This window comes from Lottia gigantea (genome assembly GCF_000327385.1).
Source record: "Lottia gigantea unplaced genomic scaffold LOTGIsca_13, whole genome shotgun sequence".
Taxonomy (NCBI): Eukaryota; Metazoa; Mollusca; class Gastropoda; family Lottiidae; genus Lottia; species Lottia gigantea.
The window spans coordinates 2,208,564-2,231,430 of record NW_008707425.1 but is presented as its reverse complement, the minus strand read 5'-3'; the positions used below and the strand labels follow the sequence as shown (position 1 = coordinate 2,231,430).

At 34.6% G+C, this 22,867-nt stretch overlaps 1 protein-coding gene across 1 annotated transcript in view; it reads left to right on the top strand.

Moving 5' to 3' along the window:
* Window positions 1-452: 452 nt before the first annotated feature.
* LOTGIDRAFT_111513 (hypothetical protein) overlaps window positions 453-22,867 on the top strand; it is a gene marked incomplete at both ends in the record, with an annotated part of 46,252 nt that continues 23,837 nt past the window's right edge. The window contains 2 exons of the mRNA XM_009048980.1: window positions 453-804; window positions 11,944-11,962. Of these exons, the coding sequence (XP_009047228.1) occupies window positions 453-804; window positions 11,944-11,962 (371 nt within the window). The remainder of the gene's footprint in view (window positions 805-11,943; window positions 11,963-22,867) is intronic.

The following is a 22,867-nucleotide window of genomic DNA, read 5'->3' as shown; positions in this document are numbered from 1 at the left end:
TGTATGTAGTGTTGTCCATTATATTTTGGTTATAATTCTAATCATAGATTGAATTACAAGGTATGTACCATCTTTTTAAAGATTGTCATACTACTATCCTGTATCATTTAAAAATCCATTTTAACACCACTATATATATACTAGAGCCGACGCCCATGAACTAAATCAATAACTAATTTATCAACCGACGTTTTTACTCTACAATGGTTCCTTCCTTTGTGCATTCTATTGGATAGTCTGAAACTAGTTAGTGCAAATTATTGATATAGATAGGAATTCGAATGTTGAGTATCAAACAGGTTAGTCATTATTGGTATTTATCATGCAGCCCAGCTTTTTTTTCTTTAATTAAGGCCAATAATATTGGAATACATGGTATTATTTCAGGTTCAACCGAAATGGATAAGGTATATTCTGAATATAAGAAATCTGTAATGAATACAGGTTATTTCATGAATCCTAATTTAGACGAGACTGAATCTTTTGGAATTATACGTAAAGAGGTTGATTTGACTAACAAAGAAAAACAATACCTGCTAGCGGTCGAAAGAGGTGACGTACCAACGACTAGACAAATTGTAGAACAATTTAAAGTGAATAATTTTAATATAAACTGTATTGATACACTTGGACGAACTGCGATATTAATAGCTATAGAAAATGAAAATATAGAAATGATAGAGTTATTGCTGAATAACGGTATTGAAATAGGTGATGCTTTATTACATGCTATTAACGAAGAGAATGTTGAAGCTGTTGAAATGATTTTACATTATGAAATATCTAACAAAGGAGAGGAGGTAAGTTGTTTACCATTTTTATACGCCCACACATAAGATGGGCGTATATTGTAATCACCCTGTCGTTCAGTCCGTCCGTCCGTCCGTTCACATTTGATTCGTACTCACTCTACAGGCTACACTTCTTTACAGATTCTTTTGATTTTGATTTTGTGTGTCAATGTCATTATGAAGATGATCCCTATCGGTTTTCGCGATGATCGGATAATTTTTCACCGAAATATGTGTCTGACTTGACGTTTTACTCTATTAGCTATATTGTGCAACTCGTGCTCACTCTACAGACTACAATTCTTTATAGATTCTTTTGATTTTGTGTATCAATGTCATTATGAAGATGATCCCTATCGATTTTCGTGATGATCGGATAATTTTTCACCGAAATATCGCGTCTGACTTAACGTTTTACTCTATTAGCTATATTGTGCAACTCGTGCTCACTCTACAGGCTACAATTCTGTACAGATTCTTTTGATTTTGTATGTCAATGTCATTATGAAGATGATCCCTATCGATTTTCGTGATGATCGGATAATTTTTCACCGAAATATCGTGTCTGACTTGACGTTTCACTCAAAAGCTATATTTAAAACCTTGGTGGAATTTCTAAGCATAAATAACTGGCAGTAAATATATATATCATTGAATTCAAACTATTAAAATTTCTTTGACATGAAAACAAATCATACTTTAGTCTGTTTTATCATTTCTGACAGCTGCCAGTGTGCGTATGCTACCTTGCGGATTAATAGGACATACTCGTGCATGATCAAAATTGTTATATTGCTTCATGATTGTGATTTTAAGACTTTAAAAAGACCAGGTTCCAGGGAAGCAAGAACCTTCAGAAAATCTTAAAGAATTCAAAAAAGAAGACTTTAGTGTATACACACGTTTACTTAACGTTATGTTGAGTACTGAATTCTGGAAGAAGTATTTCCATATTAATGTCTTTTGTATCTCCTTATCCCCTTAATGTAGGTACTTAAAACACACTATTGACATTTTAGACCCATTTAAGCCTTTATTTCCAAACTTAAAGATATATATATATATCATGTGTCATTCCTTATACTTTTTCCTGGGTCATTAATTTCTATAACCAATTCAATGAACCGAAAACAGAATTTAACTAAATTAACTTCAAAACAAAATTCATCTCTGGATAGTGAATTTTGTAACACGAGTCATTGTATAATTTAATGCCGGACAACGACATACGACAAAAAATTTTATATATTCTTTGAGTGCATGGAATTTTCTTTTTGGTGATATATCACACTTGACATTTTGATCAAAATTGCGCGTTTTAAAAATTGAAAATTTTGTTCTGACTTCTATAGTAACTGTGCGTAAATTCACGGTGTCTATAATCTACCGACAGTCACCGTTGCCTTAAAAAAAACTTTTAACTACGAATATCTCATGATCTAATGATTGTAAACACTTTTTGAACATTATTTAACAATGTACACATCATCACAGACAAATTGAAATTTTTGAAGTAGGCGTGACACATCCGGTGTGCATTTACAGTTACCTGAAATATTTGCAATTGTCACCCTAGAAATTTTGCATGAAAATAGATCAATACTTAGGACAATTTGTGATAAGATCACAGTTGTTTGCGTTCTTTACATTAAAAAAGGGAATAGGTTTAACAATTTTAAAAATTTTCATGGTCAAAGGTCATTGACTTAAGATGACCATTCTTACTTTGATCTTTGATGTCCGATATATACTTCCGGTTTTGCAGACGTCCAAAAACAGCAATTTTCGAAACTTCAAAGGCTCATATTACTTTAATTTGACCTTTTGACCTGAACAAAAGTTGTTGCCCATTACGAGATATATCCTATAATATCTTCACTTTTGTTGTGCATCGTTAACTTCCGGTTCTACAGCCAATTGAAAATCGCGATTTTTTACTTTCTGTCACGTGACCTAATTTACATACGTGAAAATTTCTCTTATGTCCTTCTACATGCAATCTATTATTTCAAATGATATATAACAATTGGTATTTTGATTAAAATTGCGCTTTTTCAAATTTGAAATTTTTTTATTGATTTCTATAAACTGTGCGTAATTTTAATGGTGTCTATAATCCACTGACAGTCACCTTTGCCTTAAAAAAATTTAAGCCACGAATATCTCATGACTCTAATGATTGTAAACACTTGAAATTTTGAACATTATTTGACATTGTACAAATTATTAGAGAAATCCGGGTTACTTTTACCTTTAACTTAAATATTTCAAATTGTTATAACTCGCAAAGTTTGTATTTGTCGTCATCGAAATTTTACATAAAAATAAATCACTATTTGGGACCATAAGTGATAGAGTTACATTTTGTTTTGGGCCTTTTTCTTTAAAAAAGGGAATAGGTTTTACAATTCATAAAATTGTCATATTTTGACCATTTGCATGCATGACCTTGGTCTTTACAATGTCAAAGGTTATTGATCTATGATGTCCATTCATACTTTTATCTTTGATGACCGACATATATTTACGCTTTTACACACGTCCATATACAGTAATTTTCAACACTTTTAAGGCTTATATCTCTTTTATTTGACCTTTGTTGACCTCTTGACCGTAACACAAGTTATTGTATTTGACGAGACCATTCCAAAAATATTTTCATTTTTGTTGTTCGATTTGTACTTTTAACTTTACAGATATTTGAAAATTCGACTTTTTACTACCGAATGTTAACATCTTTTAGTACCGAATGGTATCAAATTCCAACGTCTTTTCACTGCCGAATGTTAAACGGTTTAAACGATGTTTTGACTATTGAATGTTTACATGCTTTTCTTTTCGGTAGAAAATCCCACTGTGACTTTAAAATGCAACGTTTTATCGCTGTATTTTTTTTCTATTCTGGTAAGAGCGCCAAGCCAAAACTGCACATGTCACACATTAACTGACATCATTATCTGTCATAAAGAGCGTGTCGTTGTTGCTTAAATGTAAAATGACGCATTTTTTTCAACCGGAAATGACGTAGGACGTAGCCACTCTTGACATCTTTCGAATTACTGAATCAATTTTTGATCAAATTTTTGTTTTGTTCTTTACTTTTTAGTAATGGCTAAAGGATAGCACTTTAAAAAATTTAAGATTTTGACTTTTGTCGCTGACTTTTTTCTTTTAATAATAACGGTTTTTTTCAACCTCTACAATTTTATTTCGATCGATCTGAAAATTTACGAGTTGATAAACATTTTGATTTCTGTATCACATCCGGTATTGACGTCATTCGCTCTTAAAGTTGATATTTGGACTAAATTTAGGTCGCATTTTTACTATGACTTGACTAATAACTGCTAAATACCGGATGTAAAGAGTCTCGCCGATTCACAAAGCGAAATTCACTATCAATTGCCGAATGACATTCATCTTAAGCTAAAGACACATACATGCGGTTCGTGGTACGGTGCGGCGATGCGATGCGATGCGTTCATTTCACCACAGAGTTTCACCGGATCGAAACAAACAAGGGTATACATTTGACATGACACATACATGCTGTTGCATAGCGTTGCTATACTTCCCCGCTGCGTTTCACCGGACCAAAAAGTCATACCTGCCACAACGGTACCGCATAATCGCAAAACAGGCATCGCAGCCGCATGTATGTGTCTTCAGCTTTAACGTTAATTGCCGAATTGTCCGGGAATTGCCGAATGGTGATTATGTTGCATTCGATTTTCATTCAATGCTACAGGTGTAATACGCACTTTTTGTTTTTTACACACCTTCCTGAGCCTAGACTGAAGTAGCTGCAGCAATCATTCAACTTTCCTAGACCTTCTGTAGTGGGGACGTGTTGCATAAATATATTTTGGAACATTTTTGCAAAACTGGAAGTGGCCCACTTCAACATGTCGAAAATCGGCTCTAGAAGGCGCATTTTTGCGTCGATTTTCTGCGGACTTTCATTTATAGAATGTGTCTGTAATTTCTGATCTGATAGCACTTGCAGAATTACGAAATTCGAAAATTTGTCACTCGCTTTTTTCGATCAAATTTTGCAATTTTTTGGCGACTTTTTTGTTTTTGCATCGATTGATTTGAAATTTAATATGCAAATGGGCATCACTTAAGTAAATAATATGTAGTTGTCAAATATTTAACTTTACTTCCGGTTTTAAACGGGAAATCAATTGAAAGTGCAATCCACTTCCGGTCGAATAACTTCCGGTGTAATTGAAATTTATGCTGATCGTAAGTAAATGCTATTATAAAAAACGAAGAAAAACAATCCAGACCGGAAGTGATACTTTGGCCGCCATCTTGAAAAAACATACTTTTGTAAAACTCAAAATGGGGCCTCATGGTAAATGTTGATATGCTCAATTTTGATGTGTATGTATTATGCAATCGATTGCGCAAAAAACGTTGAGAGCCAAATTTTGAATTTCGCTTTTGCTTTTTTGCAACTTCCAGTTGAATTTTTTTCTAAACGCTCATACCACGTGACCTTGACCTTGGCTATCAGTTGAAACTTTGACATTTGACCTCAGACATGTACTTCCGGTTTTATAGCTGTCCGAAAATTCGCAACTTTGGACTGCTCTAGCACGTGACCTAATTAACTGAGAGGGTTAATTTTTTCGGTTTCCTGATGTGCTTCTCATGCACTTTACATTGATATATAACAATCGCTTTTGTAAATCAAAATTGAAATTCGTGATCTTTTCAAATTTGAGGTTTTTTTTTTTACAATATATGTGTTTCTTTGAGCTTGGTGTATGTATATCTTATGACCTATTTGATGTAGAACCTTGAAATTTGGAATACAACTAGACACTGTGAATATGAATTCACCTATGACAAAAAAGTTATGTGGGCGTGGCACATCCTAAAAAGGAACGGGTTTTAAAATTTGGATATTTTCATTTTGCGATTTTGACCTTTTTTGACTTTTGTTGACCTATATCTTTTGACCTGTATGATGTAGAAGCTTGAAATTTGATACACGACATAACATTTAAAATATCAATTAACTTAATCAGATAAATGAAATGGGCGTGGCACATTCGGGTTAAATTACTCATTATTGACATTTTTGACCAGAGGCATAACTCGCCAAGAATACATTTGTTAAAAATGGAACTTTAAAAACAATTACTTCATGTTTTGAGCCACTTTGTCTTAGAAGGTCAGTTGTTCCAGCTTCATAGTTCTAAAAAGGGACAGGTTTTGAAAATTTTCAATTTTTGACCTTGACCTTTATTGACCTTGACCTTTGTAGGATTAAATGTCATTGGCATTGGCTATCTATTTATACTTGCTGTCCTATGTCAACTTCCGGTTTTATAGCCGTGTGCATTTTGAAATTTTGATGACTTATATCTCTTGATCTTGATCACTTTAGACCTTCTCCTTTACGAGATCAAAGGTCACTGACCTTGGCTACCTGCTGATACTTTCATTTGTGAGGCCTTGCGTCTACTTCCGGTATTGGAATCTTCTAAATGATGAAAATTTCTCAACTTTAGACTGTTCTTGACCTAATTATCGGCGAAGGTTGATATTTTTAGGGTCTTTAGCAAATTGCTACATTTGCAAAGCCCCACTCTGTGCCACGTGTATTTAATTCCATCCTACACCAAAAGAGATTTCCATCCAACACCAAAACCCTTAAAGCAAAGAAAATCATCACATAATCAAAATATTTAGAAATTTCAGTAATATTTTATAAACATGGAGTTTCTCATTGGAATTTAGTGTATTTAGTACAGTTATATTATAATAATAATAATAATAATAACTTTATTAGAAACCCAGTTGAACAAGGCAATCCTCCCTGGGATCTTTCTACATACAACTAGAATAACATATTTACAAAATGATAAGGTAATAAAAATGGAAAATAGAAATAAGATACAAAATGAATGATGAAAATTAGGGGTCACATGAAAGTGATTCAAATATATGTAAAAAGGAAATGAAATAAAAGTAATCTTTAGAACATTAAAGATAATAGGATATTTGTAAAATAAGTCTAGTCACTCTTATTATTGTAGTTCCCTTTTCAGTCCTGTTTTAAAACATTTTTGGATTGTTTAAGTACTTGAGGTAATGAATAAGTAAACTAGCCTTGTATTTAAATGTCCTTTTCATGGCCTCAATCCGGCACTTGGGTAGATGTAATGAATTTTTCGATTCCGAACGTAGACAGAGAGTTGTGGTAGAAATTGAAGATTGTAACCGAAAATAATTTTGAAAGTAATGAGGACATTTTCCGTTCATAATTTTGTATGTCAGTATCCCAGTCTTATATTTAATTTGTTGTTCAAGAGTTAACCAATTTAATTGAGAAAAAAAGTCTGCCGATCTTGCATCATAGTTCGCGTCAAGGATACTGCACGCTGCCCGTTTCTGTAGCTTAAATAGGAAGTCAAGTTTAAGCATTACCCCACACATTATTACAATAATTTAAATGTGATAATACATAGGCATTGTAAAAATAATATTTTAATTCTATTAAGAAGATATATTTTAGATGACACGAACGAGTGAAGTTTTGTTAAATGTTTTCCCCAGTCTAAGTGATCATCTATTGTAATTCCGAGTAAGACAGCTTCGGATACATTGTCTAACTTACCAATAGACAGAGAAAGACTTTTTACTGTCGCTTACGTTTTTTATTAACATACTTTTAGTTTTCTTTGTGTTTATTACCATACCGTTATCATGACACCATTGGCTGATAATGTCTAAGTCTTTCCGAAGACAACTCTGAATGCAGCCAAGTTTTTCATCAGAATAATATATGGTAGTATCGTCGGCAAATATTTCAGAAGTAGAATTTTTTATAACAAGGGGAAGATCATTAATGAAAATAAGAAATAAAAATTTTATTTTTTTATGTATTGTTTTGAAATTACCAAGACAGACTTTTTGGGTACGGTTTGATAAATACGATTTAATTAAATATAACAAATAAGGGTGAAATTTATATAAAGTAAGTTTATCAAGAAGGAGCTGGTGGTCTATAAGATCGAAAGCCTTCCTAAAATCCAGGTAGACAACACCTGTCAATTTACCTTGGTCTAAAGCTTCAAGCCAATTATCTGTGATTTTAACTAGTGAACAAGAATGGTTCTCTCTAAAACCCGACTGGTTTACATAAAATAAATTGAAATTTTCGAAGAAAGACTTATTGTTGGTTGATATATGTTGATATGAGATTTTAGAAATGGTAGGTAAAATGGAAATTGGTCTGTAATTTGAAATAATTTCTTTGGGACCTTTTTATGAAGGACTATTTTAACTATCTGGAAAAATACAATTAGTTAGACATAAATTTGTAATATGAGTAAGTGAACCTGAAATCACCTCAGCTGACGTTTTTAAAATTTTTGGGCCTAGACTGCCTAAACCCGCAGCCTTTTTGGGTTCAAGGTTTTTGAGATATCTTATTACTTCTAAGACTGTGATAAGGGGTAAATTGAATAAGAAACCATGAGGAACTTTGTCATTGATGTAATTTTGAATGATATTTGGTTGTTGGAGAGGTTTATATGGAAGTTTTATAGTGTCTGTAATATTGGTAAAATGTTCATTCAAAATTACATAATTATAAAACATAGATCTTGACTGTAACAAATAATATTCAGTTTTAGGTCTAATACTGAAATGATCCAAAATATGACTACTAAACTTGTTCAATAGATTACGTCATGACGTCAAGGACTACGTTAAAGGAATAAGAGTTAACTCCCATGTACTGGAAAGCAGACAACAAATAAAACGGGTGTCTATAAAACTAAGACCCAAGGACTATAAAACTAAGACCCAACTATAAAACTAAGACCCATAGGACTATAAAACTAAGACCCAATTATAAAACTAAGACCCATAGGGCTATAAAACTAAGACCCAACTAGAAAACTTAGACCCATAGGGCTATAAAACTAAGACCCAACTAGAAAACTAAGACCCATAGGACTATAAAACTAAGACCCAAAATTTGGATTTTTTAGACAAGTTTTAAATAAGTTATAATTTAGAGTAAATGAAACTGTTCCTTTCAAAACCTGAAATGAAATGGAGTTTTACGTCCAGCTTTTTGGCACCTGTATGGGCTAATGAGGACGGGCAAACGCCATGCAGTGTGCAATGATGGGAATTTTGCCAGGGCAATGGCATTAGCCTACTCTTATTTTCGATTTCCAACTGTCGAGGGATCTTTATCGTGCACAGCTAATAGTACACGGGGCCTCGGTTTATGGCCTCATCCGAACGACTAGACGCTTTTTCCATGTCAGCCTCTCCGACCTGCATCACTGAAAGGGGGTAAACCGGGTTGAAAAATCCTAATGTATAATCTCGACCCGGCACGTGCCTGAGACGTGAGTTTGGACAATTTCAATCTCATGTTATGTAATAAGGCTACAAATTGCTATTATATGTAACAGAGTGACATAATAATGTCCCTTTAAACTAAGCTTTAGACCTTCACTTTAACTAGTGAATATCACTCATCATGCAGATGTCATTGTCTTTGATCTTGTTCTACTATGTTGTTATTAGCCTGAATAAGTTGCTAAATATAGTATCATGACCTATGACCTCTGGTGCAGGAGGTGTGATATGACAGAATTAAGCAGACATTGAAGAGTAAGGGTCTTAGGTAAACCAGCACTGCTGAGCCATTGTTCCTTAGTACTATAGCTTTGTTTTCTTGATTTGCTCTGTATCTGCTTACTGATTGTGTAATAAAGTGTATCTTATTTAATATGGAACTATTTCTGTGACCAGTACACACGACGACAACGTACTCGGTCACAATTGGCGTCGCCGATAGGATAACTTACAGGATTTTCGGATAGAATTTTGTGTTTAAAGCTACTGGATTTTGGATATTGATTTGGAACATTTTTCTGTGTGATTCAACATTAAAGACAGGACATTCAACATTCATTGAAAGAAGAAAAAACGGTGAGAACGTTCTAGTATTTTTGTATCATATAATTGATTTTGGAACTATTTTCAACTTTAAAATTATGACAATTTCTGGCAACTATGAGTTTATCAAAATTAAACAAGTTTTTAGAAAAACCCTTACCAATCAGAGCTAGTGAAAACCAAATCAGTGTTCCGATTTTATTAAGTGACAGTAAAGGCAGATATTTGAAAACACATTTTAAAAGAAACAGATCAGGCTAAGAAATCAAATTTATTTTCTTTGTGGAATGAAAATTGTGATAATGCTTTTGAAACACTTAAACAAACTTTGACGAGTGCACCTATTTTAGGATTTGCTGATTTTTCCGAACCTTTTCAAGTTGAAATTGATGCTAGTCATGAAGGACTAGGAGCCGTACTTTCACAAATTCAAAACGGTCAACTTAGAGTTATTTCGTACGCAAGTAGAGCGTTACGTGGATCTGAAAAGAACATGGAGAATTATAGTTCCAGGAAACTTAAAATGTTAGGACTCAAGTGGGCTCTATGCGAAAAATTCAGGGATTATTTGTTAGGTCGTAAATTTGTAGTATTTTCTGATAATAACCCTCTGTGTCACCTAATGTCAGCTAAGTTGAGTGCTGTAGAACAAAGATGGATGTCTGATTTGGCTGTCTTCGATTTTGAAATGAAGTATAAAACTGGAAAGACCAACAGTAACGCCGATGCACTATTAAGGAAACCCAGAGACGTCGAAACTAATCATTTATCTGTAGATATTAAACCCAAAATAGAACAAGTAACAAAATCAACTTTCATACCAGATGTTTTACAACAAGAGATAATATTTCCGACACCTATCTACAGTGAAAGTTTAGAAATGCTTCCGTCATATTCTAAAGAAAATTTACAGTATTTACAAAATAATGATACCACTATCAAAACATTCCGATCGTTTTGGGATAAAGGTAAATCTCCATCAAAAAGTCAACGTAAAACACTATCAAAACCTGTTCTGACACTTTTCAGACAATCGAAAAGACTCTATTTAAAGAATGCTCTACTTTTTAGAAAAATTGTTGATCCATATACTGGAGAGATTGAACTGTTTTTATTACCTGATGAACTTAAAGACACTGTTTTACAGAGTTTGCATGATAATTCCGGTCATCAAGGGATTGAGAGAACTTTTAATTCTATAAGATCTAGATGTTATTGGCCTGGAATGTGGAAAGACATTCAAAAGAAGTGCAAAAATTGTGTTAGATGTGCTGTTTCCAAACCAAATACCAAAGTACATATCACCATGAAAAATTTGTTAGCTTCGAAACCGTTAGAAGTAGTTGCCATTGATTACACGTTGTTAGATAAGGCATCTAATGGAATGGAAAATGTGTTAGTCATCACGGATGTATTTTCGAAATTTGCCATGGCAATAGCTACTAAAGATCAGAAAGCCAGTACAACTGCAAAAGTGTTTGTTAAGGAATGGTTTGTCAAGTATGGTGTACCAAAACGTCTGCACTCCGACCAAGGTCGAAATTTTGAATCGGAAATAATTAAACATCTTTGCGCTATTTATAGTATTAAGAAAAGTCGCACCATCCCTTATCACCCACAGGGTAATGGACAAACTGAAAGGTTTAATAGAACCTTACATTATCTCTTACGAACATTATCGCCAGGATACTCCATATTTTCTACTATTTGGACGGAATCCTGTACTGCCAATAGACATTTTATTGGGTAAAACTTCAAATGATCAATATAGTGAATCATGGGTGGTAGAACATCAAAAACGTCTCCAATTTGCATATGAGAAAGCTTACGAGTCATTGTTAGCAGCAGCTGATGAAAGGAATGACATTGATGAGAATGCTCACGATGCACCTTTGGAAGTTGGATAGCTGGTTTATTGCAAATTAAGGGGTATTCTAGGAAGAAACAAGATTCAGGATCATTGGTCCCCTGTTGTTAATTCTGTTATGGAGAGAGTTGAAGATGATAACCATGTGTATATTGTCAGCCCAGTTAATGATCATACAATAAGTAAAACTCTTCATAGATCCGAACTTAAATTATGTCCTGAACATGTTCCGATTGAACGAGAGCAACAAGAACATCCTGATCCTGTTGAAGACAACACAGTTAACGATAATCCAATACTTGACTCAAATGAAAGTGATGATGATGTAAGTGAACCAGTGAACAGTAACAATCTTAATCCAGGTGTTCATAGTGGATCCTGATAATGAAACCACCGAAGAGGAATATCCTATGATTATAGACGAACCTCCTCCTAACCCACAAATAGATACTACTGTACGAAGATCAACTCGTTCTACTCGTGGAACTCATCGTAACATTCATAAATTACCTACAAGTGCTATTAACAGTAACATTTCAGTAGATTTCTCAGAAGCTATGATTAAATTAAGTAACTCCTTAGTTGCTACAACTATTAGAGAATTGGGTACGCTATTGCAACAACAAAGTGATTAATTCGCAAATGTTTGGTACTTAAACAAAACTCTGCAATGGTTGCTTTCTACTATTGTTTGTGAATTTTCTGTATTTTTTTTTTCTTTTCTTCACATTTTTGTTTAGTTTTTAATCATACTAAATGCAGGGACGCATTTATTTCAAAGTGAGGGAGAGTGTAACAGTGTGTCATAATAATGTCCCTTTAAACTAAGCTTTAGACCTTCACTTTAACTAGTGAATATCACTCATCATGCAGATGTCATTGTCTTTGATCTTGTTCTACTATGTTGTTATTAGCCTGAATAAGTTGCTAAATATAGTATCATGACCTATGACCTCTGGTGCAGGTGGTGTGATATGACAGAATTAAGCAGACATTGAAGAGTAAGGGTCTTAGGTAAACCAGCACTGCTGAGCCATTGTTCCCTAGTACTATAGCTTTGTTTTCTTGATTTGCTCTGTATCTGCTTACTGATTGTGTAATAAAGTGTATCTTATTTAATATGGAACTATTTCTGTGACCAGTACACACGACGACAACGTACTCGGTCACATATATAATTTATTTCAACTTGCCCAAACTCGCAGATACTCATGTTGTTTACCATTTTGTATTTATCTCGATCTTCCTGGCTCTGTATGCGTGTATCTGCGCAGTGTCCGATAATTTTACCCACCCACTCTTTTTATTTTTATTTTATTGTATTTTATTATACTTATATGTGTTATTGACTCTTGTGTTTGTCTCATTTTAAGACTGAGAATGTTCGTATTACCACTCGCTCCTTTTACCTTATTTTGTCAAGTAATCTTTTAGATGTGAGTATCCATTGGTTTAACGATTTAAGAATAAAGTTTTATTACGCCCAAACCTTTGCCTATGTTTAAACGAAGAGTATATTTATGATTAGAAGTTGGAACTAGTGTTCATGGCTCACCGTCAAAATTTGAACTTCAAATCCATGTATATATCCAGAATAAACCACGATTCGTCTTTTCTCGAGACTCTGTGATATAGAAAAGACACGATAGAAAGTGAAATTCCTAGTTTGAGGTATTTTCAAGAATTACACGTTTTTTGTACATTTCTATTTCTTCTGATTGTACAATAAGTATTTAACCAGCTTGGAAAGGTGTTTTTCTGCAGCAGACAGCGAGTATCTGGTTAAAATAGATTTGTAAAGTTTTATCTGTATTCTATGATGTCTATTAAGCTTGAACTAGAAGCCAGAACTATAAAACTAAGACCCATAGGACTATAAAACTAAGACCCAACTATAAAACTAAGACCCATAGGACTATAAAACTAAGACCCAACTATAAAACTAAGACCCAACTAGAAAACTAAGGCCCATAGGACCATAAAACTAAGACCCAACATTTTTTTGGGAGAGAATATCTGAAACCTTTTGGAAGGGGAAAGCGCCAATTGCGCTGTTGCCCAGAAACAACAGTTTTAAAAAATTACTTAATTCGAATTCCTGTAGAAGATTCTATGGTGGGAGGTGTTGTTAGGTGTAAATTTCCTAGAATCCCCTAATACCCTCTCCCTTTGTGCCTCGACCCAAATTTACCATCAAGCCCCATTGTTGCTTCGCAAATTATCGAGTTCATTTCCGATAACGCATACAACTGTTGTGGCACAGCAGTAGCCTAACGACAACGTTGTTGACGTCTTCTTTTTTAAGCCCAAAATAAAGGCACGTGACGTCAAATCATGAGACTTTTTGTCGGCAAGGACGTGACGACTCCGAAACGACTTTTTACTTAAGACCTACACACACAGTATCCGGTAAGTTTAATTTATGGATATAGTATTTTAGAGATGATATAGAGATTCTTGCACACAAACACTGGAACTTAATGATTTGCCTCGAAATTTGGCCATTTACATTTCTCTTTATTTCTTTCAACTAGGTCTAGTAAAGTCTTGATGTTTTCTTTACACTGGCTGCAATAAAAAGTTGGAATGTTCTTATAATGTATGAAAATACGAAACAATGAATAATCATGATTATTTGAAATTTGAAATTTTGTGACTATATCCTTTGTATGCGTTAAAAAATTAAATGTGAGCCTAAAAGGCTTTTGTTGTCAGGGACATAATCTCCACTCACTTGTAAATCATGTAGTAGTAGTTGCCTAGCAAGATACGCCGACTTCCTTGATAAATTTTTAGAATGTGGTCTCATCGATTCGATTTTAAGAGACTTGAATATTTCAATGACTCAACAATGACGTCATGTGTATACAGTAGACTTAATTATCCTGTCCCATTTCGTCTACGCACAGCTGCGACGGAAGAATTCCTTGCGTCAGAGGCTATATCAGCAAGAAGCTCAAATTTGGATACACGAATTTTTTAGAAAGAAGATTAGCTTGTGTGTGAAATAAAAGAAAAAGTTATTTTTTTTGTTTATGTCTATTTGAATGAATGATTAATTATCCGATTTGCGCATAGTTTTAGTAGTTTTGAAGATTCAAGACTAAAAGTAACCTAAAAAATCTGCCCGTTTAAATATATTTTGGACATTTCGAAATTTCAATTCGAAACTACAAGATGTAATTTCAGATTTCTTAGAAAAGTTTGTGACTGCATTAAATGTTATAGTGGCCGATGCTTCGATTAATGTATGGGAGGGTGCATGAGCACAAACGACGCGGTATTGCGAGGGGTGCCTGTGGTTATTTCGATTAGTCAAACAAAAAGTGGAAATAGGGTTGTTGGGCCATGGTCGGTTTTCCATGTTTTTGGATGCGATTTTGATTAACGGAATTGTTTTGCTTGTACGGATTTTTACTATATAGTCACAAAATTTCATGTTGAAAAATGAAAAGATTAGTTATTGTTTCGTATCACCAAACATAATAAGAACATTTTAACTGTCTATTGTAGCCAGCTTCAAGAAAACCCTGTTTTCCAAACCGCTAATATCAAGACCAATTGTCAAGACTCATATTGACTCGTCAGTGTCGAAGCAATGGGAGAATGTCTGAGAAACCAAGTCACCACTAGTCATATATAGGCCTATCACAACACTATTTATGTCATTGTCTAGGCTACATAGTTGTAGAGTCAGTTGTGTCTTGACACGTTTCCCTTATTACACGGCAGACTCATACCTTGAAGTGCCCTCCATCGAAATTTAGGGTCTTAGTTTTATAGTTGGGTCTTAGTTTTATAGCCCTATGTGTCTTAGTTTTCTAGTTGGGTCTTAATTTTTCTAGATGGGTCTGAGTTTTATAGTCCTATGGGTCTTAGTTTTATAGTCCTATGGGTCTTAGTTTTATTGCCCTATGGGTCTTAGTTTTATAGTTCTGGCTTCCAGCTCAAGCTTAATAGACATCATAGAATACAGATAAATCTTTACAAATCTATTTTAACCAGATACTCGCTGTCTGCTGCTGAAAAAAACCTTTCCAAGCTGGTCAAATACTTATTGTACAATCTTCAGAGAAATAGAAATGTACAAAAAATGTGTAATTCTTGAAAATACCTCAAACTAGGAATTTCACTTTCTATCGTGCCTTTTCTATATCACAGAGTCTCGAGAAAAGACGAATCGTGGTTTATTCTGGATATATACATGGATTTGAAGTTCAAATTGTGACGGTGAGCCTTGAACACTAGTTTCAACTTTTAATCATAAATATACTCTTCGTTAAAACATAGGCAAAGGTTTGGGCGTTATTCTTAAATCGTTAAACCAATGGATACTCGCATCTAAAAGATTACTTGACAAAATAAGGTAAAATGAGCGAGGGGTAATACAAACATTCTCAGTCTTAAAATGAGACAAACACAATAACACATAAGTATAATTAAATTCAATAAAAAAAAAGTGTGTGGGTAAAATTATCGGACACTGCGCAGATTCACGCATACAGAGCCAGGAAGATCGAGATAAATACAAAATGGCAAACCAACATGAGTATCTGCGAGTTTGGGCAAGTTGAAGTAAATTATATAATAGCAATTTGCAGCCTTATTACATAACATGAGCTTTAAATTGTCCAAACTCACGACTTAGTTTTATAGCTGAGTCTTAGTTTTATAATTTGGTCTTAGTTTTATAGTTGAGTCTTAGGTCTTAGTTTTATAGACACCCAAATAAAACTTCGAATTAAAGTTGTCCTTTTTATAATGGCTCGTCCTAAAAACCCAATAAACTGAAAAATGTAGAAAATATAGAGAAAGCCAATCAGAATTGAAGAAAAAGACACAAAAACTAAAGGATAAAAATAGGAAAAGAAGCTTAAGGAAGCTGGACAAACATTCTTATAAATTATTTTAAGCCAAAGACAGAAATCGGAAACAACAGAAAAGAAAATTGTCTGATGAAAAAAATGAAATCCAACCTCCATTCTCTACAAAACAATCAAAATCCAGATCACTCAAGAAAATCCGAAATATTCTACCCAGAAAAGCAGAGCAACAGAGTGAAGTCATTAGTGAATTGATTAAAACATTAACCCCTAAAAGACAAAATATAGTTTTCCTTAATATCAAGCTAAAACCTGCACCAAAACTGGTAGGCAGACCTGTAGTCCTTAATACTGATAAGAAAGAATTCCTTATATATTTCCTCGAAAGGGGTGACATTTCCTATTCGTTGTCAGGAAAAAAGGACCAAGTTTATATTGGCATCATAAATAGAGAAAGACAGTAGAGGGGCAAGCGTTATTTCCTGTGGAATTTAAAGGAAATATTAGGCATGTTAAATTCTAATGATACAATTAATCTCTTAAACACCTATGTCACTACATTTAATGAAATACTGAACATTATATCGTCTTATTGCCTCAATAAAACACATAAAATATCAAAGCAATATTCCACACCAGTCATGTTTATGCCATACATGTGAAAATTTTGATCTTATGTTAGATACCCTAAAAAAACACACAAATATAATTCCCCAAAATATTCAAGACTTGTTGAAAGTTGTGGTATGTGACATTAAAAATGAAAACTGTGCACATGGCAATAGTGGCAAATATCCTGATTTTGAAGTTAACGAGATCATAGAAATGGAATCTCTAACCATTTATCAATGGAAAAAATGTTTTGGGATGAAATACCCCGAAAAGGTAGCTGTCCATTTGAACGGGGGAGAGTTCGTTGAACTTTTTACTGAAAAATTAGCCAAAATTAAATTGCACTATTTTCTGAAAAGAAATCAGCCTTCCGCTTTTAACCATTTAAAAGAAAATCTTAAAACTTCTGAAAGTATTATCCATGTTGACTTTTCAGAAAATTATAACAATACACAACAAAATGCCATTCAAAGCGCATATTTTGGGTACGATTCCTTTACACTTTTCACAGCATGTGTATACCACAAATGGTGAAATTCAGTATGACAATTTTGTACTTGTTAAATCAATCAAAGAGCACAGCCGATCAGTGGCATTTGGATTAAATGATTATATTATAGAAATTATTATGAAGCCTATTTAATTGACACTGTTCATATTTGGTCAGATGGGTGTGCTTCTCAATTTAAAAGTAAACACTGTTTTCAACAAATGATAAAATATGATTCAAATTTTATGGAGTTCAATCGTATTCAGAATTAGATGCTACGTACTTATGTCTAGTACATAAGACACGATACATCTGTGCAATGTTCAAAGACAAAATACCTCTTTTACTTATGTCATAATACGTCTAATTCATAATGCAAATGTTAGATTACATAAAACCACAGACACAATATCTAAAATGATACGTGCAGTGTCCTTTCACTTTCGACATTGCACATTGAACAAAGTATAATTGTCTTTGCGTCTTTTACATTGCACTAGTTACATAACATCTGCATCTTAGTATCTTCTACATTACATTAGCGAACGTTTTTTTTTTATCTCGACTGCATTATCTTTTTGTGACTTGTGGACGGAGCTTATCGGCAATATCAAATCATGCACAATAACTTCTCCCCAAGGACCTCTGTGATGGACACTGACCACTAATTTATTTTACATCATTATTCAACTGTATAATTAGAAATCCTGTTTATCTTTGATTTTTGTCTATATTTTGAAGTCTGATCTCAAAGGAAAAACCTGGCTTTTATTTTTAACTTTTAATTGTTCAATGGCTAAAAGAATATCATGATAAACCTCAATCAGCTGATGTACAGTTGAATACTAAAACCTGATTAAGGCTTGTATAATAAGTTGTGAAGATTAAAATGATTATGAAGATGTTTAAAAACTACTCTTTCAATTGCTCAAAGTGCTTAACAACGAGATTGGCCTATAATTAGAAACATTCCATCTATCACATCTATGACATGTGCGGTCCTCCATACAGTGAAAAGAGATGGGGAGTCCCTTTTAATCTCTATATTGTTTCTTGTTGGTATATATTTTGTTATGTTTTATTCTCTTGTCATTACATCTGATGACGACACGTGTATATTGTGTTCAAACGTTATGTGACCAACCTTATTAAAGAAGTGTGTTATATTCCATAATATTGTCTTGTGTTTTGTTATTTAAGGTCATAAGATGCACATACACTATATCAAAAAAGCGAAAATATTTTAAAAAATCACAAATTTCAATTTAGAATTAAAAAAACTTATATATTGTTGGAAAGAACTTGACAAACGCATTCAGAATCCAAAAAATGAACTTGAGTTAATTAGGTCACGTGCGAGAGCTGTCCAAAGTTGCAAATTTTGCTGCTTTTTGGACAGCTATACAACCGGAAGTACATGTCATAGGTCAAATAACAAGGTATTAACTGATAGTTAAAGCCAATAATCTTTGACCCAATAAAGGTCGAAGTCATCAAAAGTCAAAAGATATGAGCCTTCAAAAAAAAATTCAACCGGAAGTTGCAAAAAAGCAAAAACGAAATTCAAAATTCGGCTTCTTAGTTTTTGTGAGCAATGGCGGCTAAAGTATCACTTCCGGTCTGAATTTTTTTTCGTTTTTTTGTCGTAAGTTTGTTACATAATTTACAGGCTAATACAAGGTAAAAAAAAATAGAATTTTATTTTAGAAAGGGCGTTAACCCTATTGTCATTTAAGACAAAATTAGGAAATATGGTACAAGAAGTTATATATATATACAAAAAATATAACGATAGCAACATTGTTTACTGCCACTCCTAATAATCCCTAATTAATTGTTGCTATCGTTATATTTTTTGTGTATATACAGTGGCGTTACCTATTTTCGTGCATATAAGGATTCAAAACCGAATTTCGTCAAAGTTAAAAAAAACGATATTTTTTTTGTATGTCTTAGATGTTTCCTCAGATACTTTACACAATAATTAAAATTGGTTTGTTTCGATTTTCTTCATGAATCCTTCACTTTGACCCATATTTCATGAGCAACCAACTCGGCAACGTATTTATCTTTAATATCAATTCATTATAACTAGTGGCAATTCCTTCAAAGAACCACGATTTTAAAAAAAAATAGTGACTGACAACATAAGATACGTAGAGTGATTTATTGCTAATAACCATTCCTCGACACTTGAAAAAGGATAATATTTCAAAAACCGGTTCGTGTCAATTGCGTAAGTTTTTGTTTTACTTGTTATAATTTTTCACATTGTTAGCGTTATTTATCACCTAAATATATATTTTTGCATTTTTCATCATAACTTTCATCTTACTTTATATATCCCCAAACCCAGTTTGACTTATTTGCATAATTTGATCCCCACATTTTCACGCTAGCATATACAGTTTCCTCCTGTTGCATCCGCTGTACATTCCCTTTGTAACCTCAAGTTATTTTCATTATGCTCCCCAACTTCAAAAACCACTGGCAAGAAGCCAGACATAGAAACACTAATCGTCAACCAAACCAATATCACGTACCCTTCAACGGCCCTGTCTTCCATCGACCTATACCACCTACCAATCGCCGACCACCAACCAACCCATCCAGCTATATCCCACCCCATCGACGACCTACCTACAGCTCAGCCTACCAATCCAGAGGTAACCATCGACCTGACCAACAACAGAAACGACTACCAGCCCACCGACGCCAACCAGTCCCCACTCATAACGAGGAAGAACACTTTGTGAAGGTGTTCCTCCAAGTTTTGCAGTGCCTCCATCATTTGGCAATCCTTAACCTTCAACAACAAGGCCAACCAGCGTTTACCTTCAAACGCAAAGTCTCTGAGTTGGATAGTTTTATCCGTCCAGCAATGAAAACAGCAGCTGTCGACGCGCATATTAGATCCCTCAACCGGACATGGCTCTCTAAGGTTACACAGGTCCTGATCGACCATTACCAAACCACACTTTAAGGGAAGCTGACCAACATTCGTACCAAGTCTTTATCATCACCTGCCGTCGACCGCATCGTTTCTCATGCCCTGTCCTGGGCCCGTCGATCCTATGGGAAACGTCTCACTCAAGCTGTAATCACCAAATTCTACCAACCAATCAACGAAACAAAAACCAGAGTAACCATATCTCTACCAACTGAAATGGACACTACACCTGCACCATCTAGAGCCACCACGCTGCCGAACCAAACCCCTAAACGAGCCCAAAGTTCACCTACTCCTAGTCCAGCAGACATAGGTAAACGCTCTCGTAAGAGTGCACTACCCTTCTCTTTTCACTTTCAGACTCGTCTTCCCCTTCCACATCATCTAAATCTTCACCACGTGATCCAGGATCCGCCAACCTTTCTTCCTTCTGTGCGTTTTTGGACCAGCCAACCACCCCTCAGTCTCCATCCAAGTCGAGACGTGTATCCAGACCTCCCCCCCCCCCCTCGAACCAGATCGCAGTCCGTTCCCAATGCTACAATTCTAACAACTACCAAATCAGTACCAATCACACCGTCAACGCTACCAAACCCTATTATCACCAAACCAAGGACAAATCATTATGGAAGCTACCTGCTCTAAAGAAATCTACCTTAATTATTGGATCATCTAACCTGAATCGAATTACCAAAACCAGTTCAGACACTGAAATACATTCTTACCCCGGTGCCCAAATCCATCACATACAGTCAATCCTAGAATCATACGACCATGATCCCAAACCTACTACCATTATTCTCCATGTAGGCCTCAACAACCGTGATCAGCTACCAAAGACCTCCTTTAACCAAGCCCAGAAATTAATCGCTACAGCCAACAAAACCTTCCCAAACTCCAAGATCCTCTTCACATGTATACCCATTTCAAATAAAATCTCGGAGAAAGCACAACAGAACATCAGCACCCTCAACAAACAACACGATGATGGAGCCCAGTACCAACAGCGCAACAATCTTACCATCCTACGAAGAAGAATTCGAACCAGTTGATAATCTTCATTGGTCTTTAGAAACAGCAAACAGCATTTATTTGTTTTGGATACACCAGCTTCAAGCATCGAGTAAGTCGTTAAACTAATTACGGGGGATAAAAATACTGAGAGGCCACCGCTAGGCCAAACTGTAGTTAACTTGAGCCGCAAAATTCTCAAGTTCTCAGAAGCAGAGAATCAACTGAATAATCCTAAACATTATGCCATTTTACCGAAACCAATTTTCAAAGGTACTGCTAACATGATGAACAATATTCTTGCCGATTTAGTCAAAACTAGTTATCTCAAACAGAAACAATATGACTATCTCTCTACCAAACCTGATTGTCGCTAGAGACATTTGTACACTTTGCCTAAAATCCATTAGAATCCAACCAAGGAATGGTTTATCGCGAACAAAATCCCTAAAGGCCGCCCGATTATATCTGACTGTGGTAGTGAGTCATATGCAGTGTCAGAATACATTGATCATTTCTTACTACCTCTAGCATGCCAACATCGCGCCTACCTTAAAGACACAACCGATTTTGTCAATAAAATAAAAAATCATCTTCGAGTTCCCTCTAATGCTATTTTAATTTCTATCGACGTTTCTTCTATGTATACCAATATCGATAACACTACTGGTTTAACGGTAGTTCGTAAGGCTTTTAATAGACACCCAGATCCAAACAGACCCGACGATGCAATTCTACAGCTTTTAAAGATTTGTCTTAGTCGAAACGATTTCACACTTAATGATAAAGCATATTTACAAACTTCAGGGACAGCAATGCGCAAACGATTCGCACCTTTGTACGCAAACCATTTCATGGCAGAGTGGGAACGTGAGGTGTTGCCCCTCTGTCCATTTGACCCACTTTTTTACGGACGCTTTTTGGATGACATTTTTATGGTTAGCACTTATTCGATCGAAAAGTTTTGGGAATTCTTTGAAATTCTCAACAACCACCATCCTTCTATCAAACTAACCACAAACATGAGTGACAAAAGCATAGACTTTCTCGATACCACAGTCTTTAAGGGAGATTCCATAGCAGAAACAAATAAACTGGATATTAAAGTGTATTTCAAAGAAACTGATACTCATCAACTCTTGCACAAGAGCTCCTTTCACCCGAAACATACCTTTTCTGGTATAATTAAGTCACAAGTTTTACGATTTCATCGAATTTGTACAAGATCTTCTGATTTCAACCAAGCCTGTACGATTGTTTTTCTCAAAACTGAAAGAGCGTGGGTACTCTAAACGATTTTTACGAAATATAGAAAATTCTACCTTAGCACAGATATCAGCTAAAAACAGAAGTGCTCCATGTTGTCCAGTAGAGCAAAACAGT